At 41.7% G+C, this 21,609-nt stretch overlaps 1 protein-coding gene across 1 annotated transcript in view; it reads right to left on the reverse strand.

Annotated features, from left to right (window-relative positions):
* Positions 1-21,609, reverse strand: part of PKHD1 (polycystic kidney and hepatic disease 1 (autosomal recessive)) — a 279,334-nt gene that overhangs the window by 23,078 nt on the left and 234,647 nt on the right. Inside the window, exon 59 of the mRNA XM_009319748.1 lies at positions 9,336-10,341. Coding sequence (XP_009318023.1) covers positions 9,336-10,341 — 1,006 coding nt within the window. The remainder of the gene's footprint in view (positions 1-9,335; positions 10,342-21,609) is intronic.

Raw genomic sequence — 21,609 nt, forward strand, 5'->3', positions numbered from 1 at the left:
TGGTGAGGAGTTGGAGATCATTCCTACTTTAAGCAAAAGACCTATCCAAAGGATGACTTCTATTTCCACAGGTGCCCATGTTTTCCCATGGTATAGAGAGAAATCAAAGCTAGAGGAAAAGAACTCCAGTGGAAAGCAGCTTCAGCTTTCCTTGACAACAGAGAAACAATAAATACGTAATACTGATCATGATCTCCTTATGAGAACTAGACTAATGGACTGAACAGGACCCATGGTGTCGGACTTTACTGATGTCTCCCTTCTTTCATGTAGGTTGAGTCAATAAGATCAAAATTAAAAAACCTAGACCTAAAAAACCTAAATGAATATTCTAGCCAGCACCAGCAGGGAGCTTTGAATGAAGCCATATGTCCACTGCCCCGGAGGTCAGATGCTGTGATGGCAGAAAGCTAGTAAGAGAAGATCTAGTAGTGCGGAGAAGTAACAAGGGGGCCTAGGCTGACAGTGAACTGGGATAAGAAAGAAGTTACTGAATTGCCTCTGTGGACAAGGCTGGACAAGAGGAGCATGCTGCTTTATCTAATCATTGTGAGGGTTTCCTTTCATAAAGTAAAGATGCTTTAGTTATAAGCAGGATATTTTGTGGCTGTTGAAAGCATCAGGTAAGTTGGTTAGACTGAAAAAGTTCTGAAAAAGAGGTCCAATGCATGCTCTCTTGGAGTATGTATTAATTAAAATACCCAATCTTTTTGACCAACTTCTTCTGACATTAGCTTTTTGGGACTCTACCACCATCAAATCGCATTTCTCCATTTGCTAGAGACTGTCCAAGCTCCAAACGGCTCCCAATCTATCTTTCAGGAATTTTTTTCTGCATTTTACAAATCAGTAAATGTAGTCACAGAGCATGAACGCAGCTGTCCAGGAACACACAGACATGTCTCCCCCATAAGGCCAGTCTTGCCCCTCCTGCTCAGACAACCTTCATTTAGCACTTTTCAATCCCAGTGGCACCAAAAGCTGAAGACAAGCAGCTGCCTGGTGGATGCAGATGGTGGAGTCCAGATTCCTGCAGTCTGGAGTGATAAGAAACCTTAAAAAAAGAAAAACAGGGAGACTGGAGGGACTTAATGGATCCATTCAAGGGTGAGGTGGGATCATCAAGAGTCTTTAGAAAGAGAGGGACAGAGCCCATGCATCATATAAGAGAGAAACATCCTCCAAATTCATTAGTGACTTCAATTAATTGCTGTAGGTGGGTGGAAATACCCCTACTTACAAAGCTGCCTGCTAGTGGCAAGGAGCTAAACCAGACCTCCTCCATAACACACTCCTGAAGTTTACTGTCAGAGAAACGTCTTTTATTAAATGTAAACAGCATCCCGCCGGAGGTCAGAGCCTTGCTGCTGCTGCGTATCCCAAGGTAATACCACTTTAAGCTCCACATAAACTCTTAAACAGTTTCTATCCTAAAACCAGACCGTAGGTGGTACAGTTTTTTACGATATGTTATAATAGTGCAATAAATCTGTTAGCTTAAAATCGAATCTCCGTGGCCTTTTAGAGAAATCATCATTAAATGCAAGGCCCTGTTAATGATGCCATCCCAGTGAAATTGTTTAATCTGCTGGGGGGGTGAAAGGTCACCAAATGAATTTTTTATAATACATCAACTTGACACGCAATAGGGAAAACTGTAATAGATAAAAGCAAAGGAAAAGGGCACTGTCTTCTTCTGATAGGTCAATAGCAGCCAAGAGAGTCACTCATCCACTTTTCCTTCACTACCGTGCTCCTTTTCCATTTAATATGGACACCCAATTAATACCTCAGCACCATAGACAACCTCATTTTAGGTGAATTATAGCAATTTCTTCCCCCTTCTCCGAAATGAAAGTGATCACAATACATCATAGCATTGTGCGAATTAACGTTAATTGATTCGAGTTACCAAGCATTGATGGGCCACTTCTATAATCTGGTCCTTATTGGGAGCTGGAAGGGATGGAGGGAAGATTAGATTGCATCCTCCGTTGCTTTGACGACGGCGGTCACCTGATGGCTTGTTAGACAGTTGTACGCTTCTATTGCCGGCCCCAGTGGGGTCGTCAGTAAACTGGAGTGATGTCCAAACATCATTACACGCTGCTCCGATATTAAAGCAAAGGGATTAGCACCTTATTGCAAGCAACCTGGATTTGTCATTGTGCTGTCGTTATCCAATTTCCAGATGATAATGTGACTGTGGCCTGCGGGCACGAGGTCCTACAGCCAAACCAAGGTGTGTGTCTATATATCTATATCTATATCTATCTATCTATATACACGTATACATATATACACATGTATACACCCCCACAAAGAACCAGCACCCAAACCCATTTAACCCTTTGCTTGCCAGGCTCCTGTTAACAAACCACGTGGAAGAATTTTTCTCCCTTTCCCATCCGACGCACAGCAGCAGTCAAGAGCGCGATGCGACGGCAAAGCAGGCTGACCTGGGAGCCGACACGGCCATCACTCACTAGAATGCCACGCCAGCCAAGCTCTGCTGATAAAGGTGACACCTTAAATAAGGCAGATTGGGGAAAGGATCGATCCCTCAGAGACATGGCTGGCAGCTCTTCTCTGCCATGTGCACATTGTGTAAATCATCGCTTTTACCACAGGTCCCGTTAATCGTTAAGGGGGAAAACAGATCCATATGTGATATGAGCAAGGCAGGTTTTGTTTGACAGCACTGGGGTACCAGAGCTGTGACCCGATCTCTTTTCAGTCCCCGATAAAGATGATGGGGACACTCCTGGCTCTCCTGCATGGCAGCTTCTGGGGGAACACCGGGAAATTGGGAAAAGCTCCTCTTGAGCTGATCCTTTTCATTTTTAACTGAGATTAAATTTAATAACACAAACCCCTTAATTTCAGAGACCCACACTGGTGTGGGGAATATGTGGCAATATATGCCTCCTTCCTCCCATAGAGACCTGCAAAGTCCCGCACTCCTTTTCCCGAGTCTCTCCTACCCTCTTTATCTTCCTTCTCCTCTGTTCTCTCCTGCTCTCCTTTCACCTTTCCTACCTTCTGCTCCCTTCCTGCAGAGGAACCAGTTGGTTTTTGAAAGCCCATTGCCAGACCATGCTGTGGTTTCCACCATGGTTACAGTGGGGGTAGGACTTCTAATTGCCTGAACCTTGTAATTCACAGGTGTCACCTCTGAGTGAGATTGGCAAATTTTTAGATAGGTTTACCATGTACAGTAGATACTAACAGAAAAGTAGTTTAAAAATAAGGCTCAAAAGGGGAATGTTCCTTGGAGGGATTGATAGTCGGTGATAGACCCTTTAATTCCTACACTGCCAGAAGGGTTCCAGTCCAGGAAAGCAGGGATGAAAAACTATTGTCTGATTTGCAGTGGCAGCATGAAGCTCCATGGCTGTTGTCTAGAAGGATATTTTGGAGATTTGTTTGAAAACTTGCAAGGGAAATACTGGCTTCGCACAAGGATCATATACAAAGGGGCAGACTACTTGGACTGTTTTGGGTTTTTTTCCCCCCATAGACAGACACTCAATCTTATGGACAGACATCATTGTAATTAGCAGTAATCTATATTGTGGCACTACCTTCAACCTGTACAAATTATTCATATACCTCCTCTGCAAGTTATACTTCATATTTATTTAGGACAGTCGTTGAATGAAAAGCATTTCTGCTTAAGCTGCAGTTTAGTTTCTCTACTGACCATGGGTGGGGGCCACAAGATATCTCCTCAATCTCCCCACTCTGAATTCAATTCAAAGAAAAATGCTAAAATAGCAGACCTGGGGTCTAACATCTACATAGTCAAGGACCTTGTGTGGCATCATCATCACTGGTATGACTGTGCCTTCCTGACATCACCAATATGCTGATAGTTCCATTTTGATGCTCATTCAGTTTCTGGATTTTCTGCTAAAATTGCCACCAGAAGCAAAAAATTATCAAAAGGCTTTGTGATAAAAAAATTTCACCTCTGGGATCCAGAATGACTTCCCTCAAACTCTTTTCACACACAGGCCTCCGTTGCCACCATCTTCCGTGCAGAAAGATCTCTCCGAGTCTCTGAGTTCTTGAGGACCATCAACCTCTTGTTGACAGATCCCACAACTACCCAGTTTCCCAGTTTGAAAAGAATTATGAATTGAGAACAAAATAGTGAAATTCATCCTGATTTCTAAAGTGAAATGTGATCACACAATTTTATATGACATAACACTGTTTAGACATGTATTAGCCTCCACTTTATTATGATGAAGTTTCTTATCCCATTGCTTCTACAAATAGCCCGTTACAGAATCTCACTCCTCTGATTAGAAACCTTCTAGGTTTCACCATAAATGTATTCATGTGTACTTTTCTACAGTTTTACTAGACTGCTAAATGAGATGTTGGCCAAAAATGTGTCCCAGTTATTCCCAAACTATTTAAAAAAAAAAAAAAAAAGTTCAAGATATTGTGTTGGCCATGTGGGGAAAAAAAAATCAGGAAAATAGAGTGGTGTTGAATGGGAAATGGTCTTCTTAAAGTTCTATTGGCAGGGTCTGCCAGTTTATTCTCTAAGGAGGAACCTTCTTCTATTTTTAAATGCAAATGTACCTCTTAATACTTTGCACCCATTTGGTCCAGTGCTGTCATTGTCCATTAGTGTCTAGAGCTTCCTCTCTGGTATTTGCTTTTCCAACATATTTTCACAGATAGGATGATATCTCCCCTCAGCCTTGCTTTGCCAAGTTAAACAAACCAAGCTCTTTTATTCCTTACATCTTAAAATAAACTCCATTTCCATGATCATCTTAAATGTTCTTCCCTGTATCTACTTGAACTAAGTTTGTCTTTTTTGTACATCAACAAGCAGAGTGGCACATGCTACTCAAGACTATACCCTCTACAGTGTCCCTATGAACAGCCGACTTAAAATTTTGTAACCTTAATTTTAAGGAGATTTTAAGCCTATGGTTTAAGCTCCTGAGTATCACCTTTTCCACATCTTTTCTTCAGGGGTGTGTGGGAGATAAAACCTTGATAGAGCCTCAAGTGCTGCAATAGCTGCAGCTCTGAGGTCATGATTCTTAGCATCCTGCCTTTGCCTACCCACTGGAGGAAAAGTTGGATCCCTACACAGGAAAAAAGCTGTCATCTCCCTTTTTTAAAACCTTGTGCAATTCCATACAGCAGCCTGCCTGAAACCTGCATGAAGGTTACCAAACCCAGGCACTTTGGGGTTAGGATGTGTCAGAATTCATCTAGTTTGGACTTCTAACCCTGCCTGCCTGTATATATATCATGTGACATAGTGAACTAGTAATAATTTCTCATTTAGTCCTCTGCATGGGTACTGCTGTCTGAATGAGCCATTCTTTGATGATTTGCTTCACTTTTGTTGCTTGCTATGAGTCTCAAACACTGTTATTTCACACACACACAGAGTTTTTCACATGCTACCCCAAACCTGATTCTTAATAAAGAAAGATTAATGCCTGCAAATTTCAGTTTGTAGCAGGTTAAAGGTCCATCAAGAAGGAGCAAAGTACCCTGCTCTAGTGTGGGGATATGGACTAAATGGCTTCTGGATGACTGTCCAGCTTTATATTTCTGATTTTGTATAAAGGCACGCGCACAAACACACACAATATATTCGCTGTTGTGCTCTCTTGTTCTTTCACTTTTATATTTATATTGATATTAGGCAAACTTTGCAAAACAGATTTCTATCTGTAAATACATTGCAATATCTATTAATACACAGACATTCACAGGAAGATAAAACTATGTGATAGTCATCTCTGATTCTCCAGCTGTGCAAGACTGTAGCAGTCATAGCAATCACCTCTGTCTTTCCTTGACAAACCAATGAGCCGTGCTTGAAGTGACCCTAACAAAGGATTTAAATTAAAATCATGTAAAAAAGCATTTCAAATCATAACAGACAAGGAATTTTTTTAAAGGCTTGGCAATGTGATATACAGACTTACTGCCTAGCTACCCGATCACAGCAAGGTTTCCAGGGCTCCCTTCAGCCTCGCTGTCCTGGGCTGCAAAGACGAACACCCAGTCTCTGCTGATCAAAGATCTTTTTGTTGTTGTCTTGATGCAAGAGGAGCCACTAGTCTGAAACCGCAGGGAGACTGGCCCGGCAGGAGTGCAGGTTCTGTGTATGTCTGACAGCCTGATTGCATTTTGCACCACTCAGGGGTGAAAATATTTCTCTTTTCCTTCCACAGAAAAATACACGGGAATATTTACCCTGACTTGTAATCCCAGCCCCATTATCCTTGCCTGTGCTAGCATGTACTGCCTAAAGAGAGACAGACAGACAGTGGGGATACTGCATGTCCCAACAGGAAAACCCTGATTTCATTTCACAAGTTATCTGTGGCTTTATTGCATCAGAAATGTCAGCCATGAGTAATTCCAGAAAAGCTATGACTGATGGGGAGCAATAAATAACACTGCAGAGGAGCCCAAGCAGCTAAGGGTGGATGAGCTCTGAGCTGGTCCTATGATCTGGTGATGTTAGTGTTCTCTTGAATATACGTCCCAGGTCTTCCCCTGCTGAGACGGTGAATCTATGACTTCAAGCTAGCACTGCTCTTGTCCCTATAATCAAACAGCCTCCTTCCTAGGCGCCTGTCCTGATCCTCGCTGCTCAGACTGGTTTCACAGAGCATGCATAGATGGGAAGGCAAACCCCAGCTAGTAGCGCAGTCCCCAGTGTGGAGAAAATGTCTTTTATGCCTGAAAAAAAGCAGACACAAGCTTTCTTCTCTTGTGGCACACAGAAGAGGGTGGTCCTCTCCTTTAAGTGATCTCTGCTTCCCCCCCTCAATGATGTTACGCTGATGCATTCAGGAACCTATAGGCATTTAATAGGGTTCTGGTGAACTTCCTCTAAAAAAATCTATACCTTGTTCCTTGTCCACAGTGTAGCTATTGTTGCTCCTCTTGTTCTGATCATCAATAATGGACACACTGAAGGAGGGGTCCTGTACCTGTCACACTCCGCAAGCTATGGCATGTCTTGGGATGGCGTAAAGGCAGGATAACTTTTCCTATCACAGGCTGTAAAACTTCCTACAACCATTTTTGCTGTCCCATTTTGTAGTATCCTACATCGTAACACGAATACCCCCCCTCACAATAGTGATGTTAGTTCTGCTGATAAAAAATATTGTATATCTTCAGAGTTTGGCCCTGATTTAAGATTTGATCTTGCAAATAATAATTTCCCACTGTGCTTAATATAACACCACTTAAAAAAACCAAACCCAAAACCAACAAACCAAAACCAAACAACAAAACAAAACAAAGATTCCCATGGTCACAGACCAGTGTCCTTACTGTGGGTGCTTCACTACTGTAAGCCACACAGTGCCTAGTAGAAAAATTAAGCATGTGAATAGTAGTTTGTATCACTAGCAGCCAACAGACATTAGGATGGTAGAGGGGTCAGTAGTAAATGTTAGAGGATATGGTATTAATTAGAGATACTAAGTCTTAGACAAATCCAATTTCTTTCTTGCATAGATGGAATATGCTTGTACTTGGGTAAGGCTCAGTAGTGCACAACATCAAAAAATAACATTATGCAATATCAAGAGAGTACACAATAAGGTTGCCAAACATCAAATCCCATGTCCCCTATTAAAAACAGACGGGATATTACCTTTTTCATTTTTCCCATATGCTTTTAATACAGATTCAGGATCTGAGGCTGAAATACACTGCTGTCTGCTCCCTTCCCAGCCTTGCTCCTCACAGCTTTCTCTGCAGATAAGGGCTGCCATCTGGGCCATGAAAACAGTGGCTGCAAGAGGCTGAAAAGAGCAAGACGGGGACAGAGGAAGGAGGGACAGAAAGGGTCATTTGTTGCTGTGGAGGAGAGAAAAAAAGCAACCTTCAAAAACTGAGTCTTGTTCTGTACTGAGTCTGTACTGATGTACAGAACATCAAGAAAAAAATAATATGTACAAAACTGACCAAGAACTGGGAAACTGACAGAGCTCAAAAGGTAGCTCCCATTGGGAAATCATTATAAAGTAAAGGTGTGTCCTGTGTTGTTCTGTCCAAATCAGCTGCTGGCCTGATGCTTTATCTACGTCCAGAAACAAATATAAACATAAAATGCACAGAAGGGTTGGTGGGCTGGTACATCATGGAGAGAACAGTCAAACATGGGCACCTAGACCATATGGTGTGTTGGATCTGGGCAAACAAACTGGATGGATTTGGTCCCGGAAAGCTAGAACTGAAAAGGAATTAACGAATACAGTGAACAAGTAGAGGATCATGAGCTGTCCTATTTCTGTGGAAAAATGGGCTAATGGGATCATTGAATTCTGTCAGTAGAAAATGGGATTTAATACCACTTTTGTGTACAGCACTGATATGAAGGAAAACTGTTGGCTTTTCAGACATACACACTTCAAAAAAGATTCAGAAAACAGAGACAGAGAAGGAAAGAAACACTCTCCAGAACTCAAACCTTTCAATTTATTAAAAAGCAGACAGCTAAGTGATTTGATTACTCTGGAGGTATCTGGAGGAGGAGGAAGAGTCAATGCCCAGAAACTCACAGATGTAACAGTGAAGGAAAGAACAAGAGACTCTCAAGGGAAGCTGGAGACAGTGAGGCTGACAGGAGAAAGTGGGCAAGTACTTGTGACAGCAAAAACAGGGATAGCATTCAACATCTAGGCACACATTCAGGTAGTGTTGGATATGTCCAGCTCTTGTATCTTCAAGACTAGGTGGTTTTCTAGAATAAATATTTTAGCCAAAAAGCAAGGTCAGCGCTGAGGTATCAAAGTGAACAACAGTGGCCTGTGTCATACAGGAGATTGAAGTAGAAGATTAAACAGTCCTTTCTGGCCTTAAAGTTTAAAAGTATATGAATCAAGGTTTAGACCTGCAAGTTAGTTAAGGCAACAACCCATCTTTCATAACACGTCTCTGGTGCTATGCCAATTTATAAACATTTGTAGATTTAATTGTTTAAAATTTAAGAGCTATCGCAGTCTGAACTTCTTTAGAAACATTGACTTTACCCAATACTTTATAGTTTCAAGGCAAACATCCAGGAACTCTGTTCCTGGTTTAAACCTCTGCGAGATGAGACATCCATGAGCACCAGCAGAATAACATGTTAATTCACACTCAGGAATCTAGCTAGTACTTGGACATAGCTCTGTCATGGAAACTTTATAATATGTTTCACCATGGTTAGTCATATTTCAGTCAATGGAGAAGTTACTCCTTATCTTAATAAGCAGATCAAGTGGTTAAATTGCTTCACTACGCTTAAATCAGTATCTGCTGATACTGCGTCTGATACTTACCTATTGTTAGCTTCTGCTGGAAACAGTAAGGCAGGCTGCGTCACCATTAAGGTATCAAGGGGCAAGCCAAGGCCTCTCTGAAGGTCTCCAGTCTGATGAGTGTTGATAATTGTTCTGGCCAAACTCTTTAAACTGTCACTTGTCAACTCATTTCTTGGATGGCCTGGTGGATCGCCAAGTTCAATGATGAGCACTCTTGATGGACCAGCTGCATCAGATGGCTGCAGAGCTCGGGTACTCACTGGTCCTCTCCCCACTTTCTGTGAGCTAGACCTGCTAGGAAAGGCTGTACAAAACGCCATGCTAGGGCAGTGATATTTCTTTTTGCTGGCATTGGCCGAGATTACCTTCAACATGTTTTCACCTCCCAGCACATGATGCACTACTTTGACTTGGTCATAACCAACCTTCAAGAAATCAGCTAATCGACATATTATACTTGCTTCACCCTCTTCCCCAACAGCCTCAGTTACAGTGAAAGCCACAAGAAGGGAAAGGCCAGCAACTATTTCTACAGGTTCCTTCTCATGCAGGAGAACATAGAGAAGATTGTCCTCAAAGCTAAAGTAATTGGCTCCTGCCCCTTCATTCAGTGAGAAAGAAGATGGTGTTGGAGAGACATATTTCCCTTGAATGAAAACACGAAGGCTGAGGGGTTCATTGTAGAATATTGCAAGGGGCAGCCTGGTTGCGTTTTGGCCACTGAGGAGGTAAAGTCTGAAAGTCAGAGGTGCTAGGTCTGGGAAGCAAACTGTAGCAAGTTCGGTGGATGGCAGCACAGAAAAGAAAGTAGAACGATCCTCTGCAGGATAACACGATGCATGTGATGTCACACCACTGAAGGTGTCCATAAAGCTGCCAGTAATTGCTATCACTGGAAACAGTCTCTGGCTGACCATACTGGGGTCCAAGTTTTCTAGGATGACAAGTGCGTGATCTGTCTGTTTGCAGAAGTAGCCTTGTACTGAGGGCTTGAAGATACACTTGCTGTCATCTCTATAAATTCCTGGGGGAGAATAAAGGGAGATGGGGAGAGAAAAAAAATATGAATTGTTACAGACATCGTATCAACAATTTGTGGTATAGCTGCTTATTTTCCCATTCAGTGCTCAAAGTCACTTTTGTTGGTGCTAAAATTTTACATAGTTTTAAGAGAAGCCTGGACACTAAGGGATATTAAACAGGTAGAAACCACATCTACCTCAAGATATCCTTGAGCTGAAAATGGTTGAAGACTGCTAATGAATGAAAAGAAGTACCATATACACTTGCTTTGTTCTTTCTAGATATCAAATTATGGCCACTGTTGAAAGAGCAGGCACGTTGGATGGACCTTTGGTCTGACCCACCACTATGTCCCTATGTCCTTATGTCTTCTACATTCTCCTTGTTCTAAGCCTGTAGCAGGGTAAAAAATGAGGGCATGACTGCAATTCTCTCAAAAGATATTTTAACTCTACACAAAGCCCTCTCATCCCACTCAGGGATTGTATCTCAAACAAAAAAACTGGAAAGGACCAGAACATCATTAATTTACTTCAGCAGAGTAAGTAAATTAACTCTCGTCACCAAGTTTTAGAGCTAAAAGAAAGCACCAGATTCACACACCTACAATGAGCAGAGACCCTTACATGTGCTCCAAGTGTCTAAGCTCCCATTGCAGTCAGTGGAGATCTGGAATTTAAATCGTTTGCCCACAGGCAGGCATCTAGTCTCTCATGGGATGCCCTGAAGTATCTGAGGCATGTAACACAGGGTCTACAGAAGACCTATGCGCTTCAAAGGTGGCAGCTGGAGGCCTGCTGGGACACCCCACAGCACCTGAAATTGCACTAGATACACATTTATGGTAACAAACACTCCCAATTCCCCAGCCATCCATACAGACAAAATGGTTTAGAAAGCAATGAAGTTCACCCTAAAATACCTCTGTTTTGTCAGCTGGATTGCCCTTTACAATCCTCTAACTTTACTGACCAGAGGTAGGATCCTGTCACTTAGACACAAGTGCATAACGTCACCTGGACTTCTTTGGGTAGCTACAACATCTGTAGATGTAACACATGATCCATGGGAGTACAAAAGCCACTTTAGGTAACACTTTACGTATGCTTTCACTGAATATAACAGGAGCTAAGACGCTTCCATGAATGTCAGAATTTGCCACGGAATCCCATCCCAAGTGTCTGTGGAGACAAGAGGATCCTTTTATGGAAGGATCTATATAGAAGAGATGTAATCCATACAGTCTTCTGAGTTGAGGTATGCTCCATCTGACCAAATACAGGTCTCTGCTTTAAGATGAGAGAAATTTTGCCACAGGCTGTAATGATGAGATCATCACTGATTATAAAGAGAGAATAAAAGTAAATGAGTTCAGGTACGGGCACCAAAAGCATAAACATTTCTGCCTGGAGCATCTTAGGAAAAGATGTGTGTTTCTGTTTTTCCTTCCCCTCTTCAAAATAAAATCAAAGGAGGAATTTGCTGCTGTAGCCAGCTATAATCCTCCTTCCCTCCCTGAGCCTGCTCCTTCCCTCGTTAGCTGTGCTCACGAACGTGTTAGGCAAGTCATGGCCAATGCCTAAACTAACTATGTGTTCCTCATTCAGCAGCTTTGGGGACGTGCATGCAGATCAGCAATGCCTGGCAATAATGATAAAAAGAAAGGGACAGCAACATCCTTGAGAGTCACGAAGTTTTGGATGAATAAAAGGGCATTCCCCTTATCAAGGAAACATTGTAACTGTGAAACTCGCTGCTAGAAGAAAATACCAGACTACTGGAAAAGAAACGATCTATGAGAAATCAGTCTGGGCTCTGCTTATAGCTACATCTCGATGTCTGGATCTGTGGACACTTACCTATGATTTATTTCAAGGGGATTCCTCGTGTGCAGACCGCTACCCAGGTCTGCGAGCATTTCCCAGAATGAGCTCTCGCTCTGCACGTCACCGAGGGAAGCAATGAAATTACATAAATGTCAAGCTTTGTTCAGGGAGGAGGTCCAAGTCAGATAAGATCTGTGCAAAAGCCCCTATTTTTAGACACCAGCTTACCATTTTCTTTCCCTTTTTCTTGCTTTTCCCTTTTTTTTTGCTTTATCAGTGTAAGTATTTTGCTATCGGCGTGTGCAGGGGGCAAAGGGAAAGGGAGCAGCAACTCCATTCAGAAGCAGAAGTGGAAACGCTGCACTCAAAGACATTCGGTATTGTCCTGAAGCGCTGAGAGGATGCACCCTGCAGCAGGCAGCCAGCCCACAAAGGCTGACAGATCTCGTCGTCTGCTCTCCCGGAAACCCCCCATCTCCCCCCGGTGACATTTCTCTTGTCTACAAATGGGATTTGCTGATATTTTGTGATTTCCCAGGACTTTCCTTTGCCCTGCCTGCCTTGCAAAGTGGGTTTGCTTGGTTTCCTGTGCACATACACACACACACGCCCGTGCACGCACACGCATCATTGCTTGTCTCCTTCCAAATGGCCTTATCTGCCAGTCACAATTTCTGCAGCCTGCAATTTCGATCACTTTTAAATGAAACCCATGCTGGCCTTAGTAATCATAATGTCATTTACAATTTACCACAAAACACGTTTATTTAGTTAGTAGCACATTGGAGAAAGAGAACTCCATATGAACTCGCCGCTGAAGCCCTAATCTGATTATTTCCTCATGAAAATCCAAGCAGGGGTGCTTGTAAGAGGGGTCTGAGAGGAGAAGGAAAAAGTGAGTCCTGGCCACAGCTGACTCTCATAATCAATGCGAATAGATAAGTGACACGGAGTGTCAGGGCCAGCAGCTAATCTGCCCCGGGGCTTTCCTCTAAAAAAGGCCAGAGTGGACAGGACTTAATAAATACTGAGTGACCACTGAATATTGAGCTGACATGTGCTATTTACATTGGCGATGAACAATAACAGTGATAAATTCCAGAAGCATCCCCCTGCAATGGGTGAAATTAGATTAAACAGGTTATATTTGTATGTGCGTGTGTGTTTGCACACACATGTGTGTGAGAGGGGGGAAAAAATGGGGGAAAAAGAAAGAGAAACCTGGTGAGTGCAAGTCAGCCGGACACCCTACAAATGGGTGGGAAAGATGCAGAAGATGTTCATATCTGTAGCGACGTGTGCACGGGTGAGGCTGAAAGTCACACCAGGAGCTGCGTGCACCTGAGCAAAGGAAGAGGGCATGTGTGTGTTGGGTGCTTGCGTGGGTGTGTGTGCCATGTGTGTGTCCCACTTGGTGCACGAAAGAGAGAGAAATAATATGTGGAGAGTGTGTGTGTCCACCCTCTCCAGCTGTTCCCTCAGCCTTAGAGAGCAGACTTTGCTTTCCACAGATTCCCCTATCATCAAGTCAAGTTTATTATTTAATTATATGCATGCGCACACAGACATAGACACACAAACATATATATCTATATGAGATTTTAGCACTCAGGTTGCTTCTAGGGCTCCTGACAAATACTAACTTTGTGTCAATATTTGTCCTTCCTGTCGTGAAATGAGGATTTTCCACCTCATTTCACATTTGAAAAGAAAAATGCGCCGAGGGGGTCCTCTTTGCTTAGGAAAAAAACCACCAACAACAACAACATCTCATATCCTTTATTTAGAAAAATGGAGCAGGAGGGAAGGAGGGAAGAGTATTTTTAAAATAGATGTTTTGACTTAAAGGCACATAGAGTCCTTTGCAAGTCTCCTGCCTTTTCCCTAGTTCCCCAATGCCAAATAAATAAAATAAAATAAAATAAATTCTACATTTAAAATTGAATGAAATACATCAACATTAATGATTTTCCCCTTCAGGTTAACACCACCATTTCCTTCAATAATTTTTACCCATTTCGTGATAGATTTCACAATTCATGGTACAAAGAAAAATAGTCGTTTTTTGACAAAAACAAAAGGCAACGTCAGTTTTTTATCAAAATAAAATAAATCTCCCACAATTTTCTTTCCATTTGACTGGATTTGCCCATCAGTTATTTCTAATTTAACTACAATTATAGTTACAAAAATATAAAAGCGAGTAGGGGGAGAAGGGGGAGGGGAGAGATAAATGGGACACTGTTTAGAAATTGCGACTCATTGGCCTTGGGCTGGCCAGCACATATCTTTGCTGAGGGGCAAATATTCATCAGCATTAACTGTTCCTTTTGACCTGCTGACATTCAAATGTGAAATAAAAAAAAGAAGGGCCCAGCAATAGGACCTTAGAAATCTAGCGAAAGTAAATTATTCCGAGATCAGTCATTTTTGCTATAGAAAATGTTTTCTATGTTTCTTGAGTTCAGATGTTCCCTGTAAATAATTTTGGCCCCGATTCTCCTGTCTAATCCCTGGCACAGGGTACTCATGCCTACGCACTCATCCTTTGAAAGCGATGGCTCTGCAGACGCCAATCTTGTAAACCTTTACGTAGGTAAGGGAAGGCAAGCCCGTCAACTTCAGCGGATGCTGAGACAAGGCATCCCCCATCATTTTTAGAAATGCCACTGGCTGTAAATTAGGGATATCACTCAATTGAGTTTACCAGTGTTCCCATGGGGGATAAACACACAGATCTGCAATGCCAAGTAACTTACTTGTGGTAGGTTTCTCACAGGGTGTGTGTTGGGAACACACACATAGGAATGCATGGTGGCATGTGTGCTTGCTCATGTATTTGTGTACGTATGTGTGTGAGATACACACACGTAAATATACACTTACAGTAGGGACCGTGTAAATAAAAATGGGTGATAGCTTTAGGCTGTTAATTCTTTCTTTTAAAGAAAATTATTTTAGAAGGAAATGAGCCTCATAAGATCATACTGCATGGGTTTTTATGCTCTCCTGTTTATCGTTCCTCCATAAAAAACTTTGAGCCCTCTGGCCAATTTCAGTCACATTTGTGGACATAAAGATACTACGTTCCTACAAGTTTTGTAAAAGTAGGTGCCCAAGTAGAGAAAAAACAGTTATTAGTGCTCCCACTGAAAGGAAAAACTGTAGTGTAAGCTCACCCTTATAACACACAACAGGATCTGCATTGGCCCTTCCTTTTCACGTACAAATCCATAGAAAAACAGGTGTAGTACGTGAAATATTTGTTCTTGCATTCATTGTTTGCATGTATTGATATGGCCACACACGTTGCTAGTATTTATTCACTGTGAAATCAAGCATTATTTGCACCTTTCATATGGTTATATATTTTTATGCTAGCACCAACCCTTCAGAGCTCCTCCATGCCTAAGAGGTAAGGCACATACGTTACAGATGATAGTATTTCTTTTCAAGTTATGAACAAAAAACTGCAAAGTTTTCCAGTTCCCAGAGACTATAGCAATAAGTCATTCTTGGCCTTAAAACATAAGTACACAAATCAAGTCTTAAGAAGAGAGACCAGAAGCCCATCTAGGCCAGGATGCTCTCCAACAGTGATTAAAAAGAGTCATCTAGAAAGAGCATGGGAACAAGGCACACATATAGCAACGTTCACCCAAAATGTTCCTCAAGCTTTCAGTGATTTACAGGTCAGGAACATCCTGAGTCAGAGAGACCATCTTTGATCTTTGTGTTTGAGAGAAAATATCAAACCTGTCTCACAAAACTGTGAAAAGCTGGGGAGGAGAATAACCTAGCCAGGAGAATGTATCTTGAGCCCTCTTAAAGGAGGTGGGTCAGTAAATCTGAAGTGCCCTTTAGTGAGGTTTCCCATCCCAGGCCTTCTGCCATGGTTGAGTTAAGGGATGTTACTTATAGTGCCACAGAACTTCTCAAATGTCTTGCTGCCACTGCAAGGTGACCACACCTGGAAATATCTTGGCTGTCTGTGTCAGAAGACTAGTCTGGAACTAAGCAGCTACGGCATTGCATGCATCAAAACGAATAAAATAACCAGTGCCAAGGCCAGTTCCTTGTCCCTGAGGGCAGCTGGTATGACTCTCCCATAGTATTAAAGTCACTGACCTTCCAAAAGAGGGTAGCCACCTCCAAACTGCCCTTTTGGACTGGCTCCTGATTTGTGCTAATTTCTGGGAAGTGCCCAGGAATTGTCTTGGACACTGCTGGCTTGCCTGGGACTAAACTGGGCTTGGAGCTGTTCTGCTGATGTAGCAGGAGTGACCGGGAACCGCCGGTGCCCATACCCTAGCATTGCTTGACTCAGTAGACATTGGGTCCATTCCTACTATTGTCAGCACTGGCCCAGAGCAGGTTGTCCATCATTTTATTAAACTTAATCAGAAAGACACAATTAGGCAGGATTTTTGTCTGCATTATCATTAATGATTAGGGAACTTTAGTGATTTTAGCCATCTTGACAACACAAAGCTCCCCATAATGCTTATTTAGGGAATAAATCCAATATGGTCACAAAAGAAGCATTAACTGACATTATATTGTAGATGGAGACAAAAAGGATTAAACAGCATAATTGATCTATACTTCATGATTCTGTGCATTTTCAGAGAGTCCCCAAAAGTGCTGTAAATTAAACACCCTTAAATTGTAACCCTGAATGCAGCAGAAAAAGATGTTGCAGGAGTCGTTACCTTAAACCCTACTGTAATGCAATCAAAAGTGTGGCATGGGACTGGAGTGAATGGGACCAAGTGAACCCTCACAGCACAGCACAGAAGAGGTGATTTGGGTATCCATAGCCTTCCTGAGGGCTTGGAGGATCCATCAACACACAGATAAGGAGTGGAAATAATGGCTTTTTGTACAGCACCTAGCAAAATAGGACCCAGGGTCCTGACTAGATCTTTTAGATGTTCTCATGAAGCGGAGAATATAAACAAACTATTCCCACAATCCTCTTGAATTCACTAACCATCATTCAAAGAGCCAATAGCTGGGTGTGAGAGGGATTCTGTCTCCCAGGAAAGATGATTAAAAGAGAAAAATGCAAAGAGAACCACCTTTTGGTCCAAATTATTTCACCTTTGAAACAACATGCTATTCTGCAAGTATCAATTTGTTTCTCATGTCACTACCAGAGGTTTTCCTGTTATGTTTTCCCTTAAGATATTCCTGGTTTCCTTTAGTTGTATTTAAAGCCCAGAAGGATTTTTTTCTCCTCCTGACCAGCGACCCTGCTGACCGAAGCTTTAGTCGAATTAATACCCAGGACTCAACATAAAGGTGAGGGGCAGTGAACAGCAGAGCCTTTGCCGACGCGATCCCAGGCACCGTCTCCCCAGCCAAGGAATGATAAAACTACCACCGCCACCCAAAAGCAGAACAGCAATTTCATCAGATGCCAGACCTAAAAATGAATGTGGCCGTGCCATGCACTGCTCTGAGCTGTGGATATAATGAGTTTTGAATGGGAAGTCCCGGACACAATAAATCTGTGCCATATGTGACCATTTCCTGTGTCAGTTCCTTTCTCATAACCAGTGGAGGCTTTGCCCTCCCCCTCACTTTCCCTTTCATGACCCCACACCAGGGCTCTGAAATCTTTCAGGGCTGCTTATGGGCCCCAGGCCTTTCCACAGCAGTTGCATAAATAAATGAGTTTGACAGCAAACATCATAACGGTTAGCGGTAATGTGTGCTCCACACAAGTGCTCGTGCTACTCACTGGAGAAATGGGGGAGGAAAGAGCTCGGTTTGTTACCGCAAACAAAAGTATGTTCTCTGACAAGTGGTGAAAGAATTAGTCAAATAAACTTGAACTCTATTAAGACCATCGCTGCCAGGTTTTGTTATGGATGGGGAGGTTCTCAGCTTCTCTTTTCCTCCTTGGCCTGCAGTCACTGCAAAGACAAATCATCCTTTTCTTCTGCAAAAATAAAGTTAGGGGATAAAATGAACTGCCTCAAAATAAAATTTGCAAGGAACTCCACTCTACTATTATTATTATCATTTCTTCCCAATGAGAACAGTTCTTTGGTCCTGGGAACAGACTCACAGAGACCAAACAATTTTCCATTAGAAGTGGGCCAGAAGGAAAACACCAAATACCTGCAGATTTTGGAAGTATTCGGGTTAGAATTAAGCTTAAAATGACAATTATTTTTATAAGACATAGGCAAAGGAGAGGACAGAACAGAGCTCAGCACAGAGCACAGGCCTCAGGGTCTAGAGTACAAGTCTGATGAGGAGCGGCTGAGGGAGCTGGGGTTGTTTAGCCTGGAGAAAAGGAGGCTGAGGGGAGACCTCATCGCTCTCTACAACTACCTGAAAGGAGGCTGTAGCGAGGTGGGGGTCGGTCTCTCCTCCCAAGGAACAAGCGATAGGACGAGAGGAAATGGCCTCAAGTTGTGCCAGGGGAGGTTTAGATTGGATGTGAGGAAAAATTCCTTCACCAAAAGCACTGTCAGGCATTGGACCAGGCTGCCCAGGGAAGTGGTTGAGTCCCCATCCCTGGAGGTGTTTAAAAGATGTGTAGATGTTGCGCTTAGGGACATGGTTTAGTGGTGGATGTGGCAGTGCTAGGTTAACGGTTGGACCTGATGATCTTAAAGGTGTTTTGCAACCTAAACGATCTGATTTCATGATTCTATTTGCCCTAAAATTGTTGTTCCTGTTTTTTGTTCATTAACAAATCAAACATTTTGACTAAATAGCAAAATTTTACTGTTTTCAACTTTACCTGAGAAATTATAGTATTTTTGGACTGTGTAAAATTTTTGTGTAAAACTATTTTATTGAAAAGCCTTTTTTTCCAAGATATACCATTTAAACAAATATATTTCAAATATCCCATGTTCAGCCCAGAAGGGCTGCAGACATTTCAATTAGTATATTAAAGGAGTATAATTAGTTTATAGAAGCATCATAAAAATGATCAGGAAGGAAGGAAGGTTGGTTTCCCGTGTTCAATGTGGAGAGAGCAAAAAAAAAGGTATTAATATTTTAACCAGGGAGATTTAGGTTAAAAATTAGAAAAACATCTTTCTAGTACAAAAATAAAATAAAATAAAATAAAATAAAATAAAATAAAATAACAAGACCTTGAAACCAACTGATTAGGAACCTGGTGGAACTAACACAATTGAAGAGTATTTTAGCAGGTTATATTAATTTCTTTTGGGAAGTGTAATTGTAGATACCACTTTGGAGCAAATGGATGGGTGAGGTGACTTCTTGAGCTCTCTCCCTATCCTGCTCAATGCCTCAAATATCTTTTTATCAGCAACTTTGTCTCCATCTAACTAATTTCCTTCCTTCCTTCCTTCCTTCCTCCTTCCTTCCTTCCTTCCTCCTTCCTTCCTTCCTTCCTTTCTTTCTTTCTTTCTCTTTCTTTCTTTCTTTCTTTTCTTTCTTTCTTTCTTTCTCTTTCTTTCTTTCTTTCTTCCTTTCTTTCTTTCTTTCTCTTTCTTTCTTTCTCTTTCTTTCTTTCTCTTTCTTTCTTTCTCTTTCTTTCTTTCTCTTTCTTTCTTTCTTTCTTCCTTTCTTTCTTTCTTTCTCTTTCTTTCTTTCTCTTTCTTTCTTTCTCTTTCTTTCTTTCTTTCTCTTTCTTTCTTTCTCTTTCTTTCTTTCTCTTTCTTTCTTTCTCTTTCTTTCTTTCTTTCTTTTCTTTCTTTCTTTCTTTTCTTTCTTTCTTTCTTTCTCTTTCTTTCTTTCTTTCTCTCTTTCTTTCTCTCTTTCTTTCTCTCTTTCTTTCTCTCTTTCTTTCTTTCTTTCTTCCTTTCTTTCTTTCTTTCTTCCTTTCTTTCTTTCTTTCTTCCTTTCTTTCTTTCTTTCTCTCTTTCTTTCCCCAGATAAACTATAAAAAATGTTAAAATCTTATTTGTACCTGCCTTCACTGAAGGCACAGTCCTAGAGCCTGTGCTCATGACAGAAAGGTTTGCAAGCACAAGGGTAACATTATTAGGGTGATTTTCAGCAGTATTAGTCCTGTATGGGCCATGGGGTTGAATCTTAAAGCAGAAGGATTTCACTACAGGTACAGATAACTATATTATGCCATGACATATTTATGACAATGAACAGTAATGGGAGGCAAGTATTTTAAGCCTTAGAAATCAAAATTAATCCGAAAGCATAGCACAGAATCTGAACACCTATGAAAACATATTGAAGAGCTAAAATTTAAGATACAAAGGCTAGAGTCATTATCTGAGCACATAGAATGGGATTCATCACATTAATTTTAGCTGCCTAAATGTTAAGCATCTACTCTAAGCTAATTGTCTAGTCCAAGCTGTTCATTTAGACAATAATCATTAGAGAAGAGAAAGAGAGAGGTCATTCATTCATGCTGTCCCTTGGATGGATTGTATCATGTCTGGAGGTATCTGTCTCTACTGGCTATATGGGAAACCTAGACAGCTAGTTTGGACTGAAGGCCTGTATTTGGACAGCTGAAGTTAGGTGAAATGAGTCCAACTCCTAATGATGTAGCTAACGAGGCTTGCAGAACAGCTAGAGTGTTCCTATTCTGAAATAAGTGGGAAATGATAGCTCTGTACACACCTCTAAAGTAACTGGGGAATGACGGAAAGAAGGAAGATGAAACCACTACCATGTTAATCCAGAGAATAATAAAGAAAGCACTCCTGTCCCTGACAGAGATCTAAACAGGATGCAAACAATTTATTTGGATAACCCTGCACATGAGCAAACTCTGCATTTGGCTTTTGTTGCTACAGTGGCTAAGCCTCTGGATCCAAATATTCCCACCTCACAGTAGCACTGGTAGCCTGGTGCAGTCACCCTGCAGACCACGGCGCTCTCAGCTCCGGAGCAGTACAGCTCACATAGGAAATGGAGGGGGCCCTGAGCAAAATGCCTTGGAAAGCACAGAAATAGAGAATTTATTGCAAAAGAGACATCTGAGCAAACACAACAAGAGCCTGTAAAACTAATTTCTAACCTCTGGAACCACCACGGGTGCAGGGATGGAAGGAGACTGGTTTCAAATACCACTTACAAGAAAATCAAATGTGTCTGTAGGCATAGTCCTAAAATACCATGCCTACATGAAATCTTAGGAAAAAAATAGGTCAGAAGAGATTTCTGGATGTCATTTATTTCAACCTCTTGCTCAAAGCAAGGCTAACTACAAAGTTAGATCAGGCTTCTGAGGGCTTTATCACAAATCGTAGTATATCTACATTTTAGGTTTTTATATGTTTACTAGGACAAAATGCCCAGTTTAGAGTATGTCCAGAGAAGCTGGTTGAAAATTACTTGAAGAAGATCTGTGATCCTAATGACACTCTCATACATAACTTCATACACATGAAAAATGGTTTGAAGCAGCTTTGAGGCTTACTTTTGCAAAAAGTTGTTATACTCGGGTGTGCTTGTTTTAGGTAGTCCAAGGCCTG

The sequence above is a fragment of the Pygoscelis adeliae genome, unplaced genomic scaffold (assembly GCF_000699105.1).
Source record: "Pygoscelis adeliae isolate BGI_AS28 unplaced genomic scaffold, ASM69910v1 Scaffold121, whole genome shotgun sequence".
In the NCBI taxonomy this organism is placed as follows: Eukaryota; Metazoa; Chordata; class Aves; order Sphenisciformes; family Spheniscidae; genus Pygoscelis; species Pygoscelis adeliae.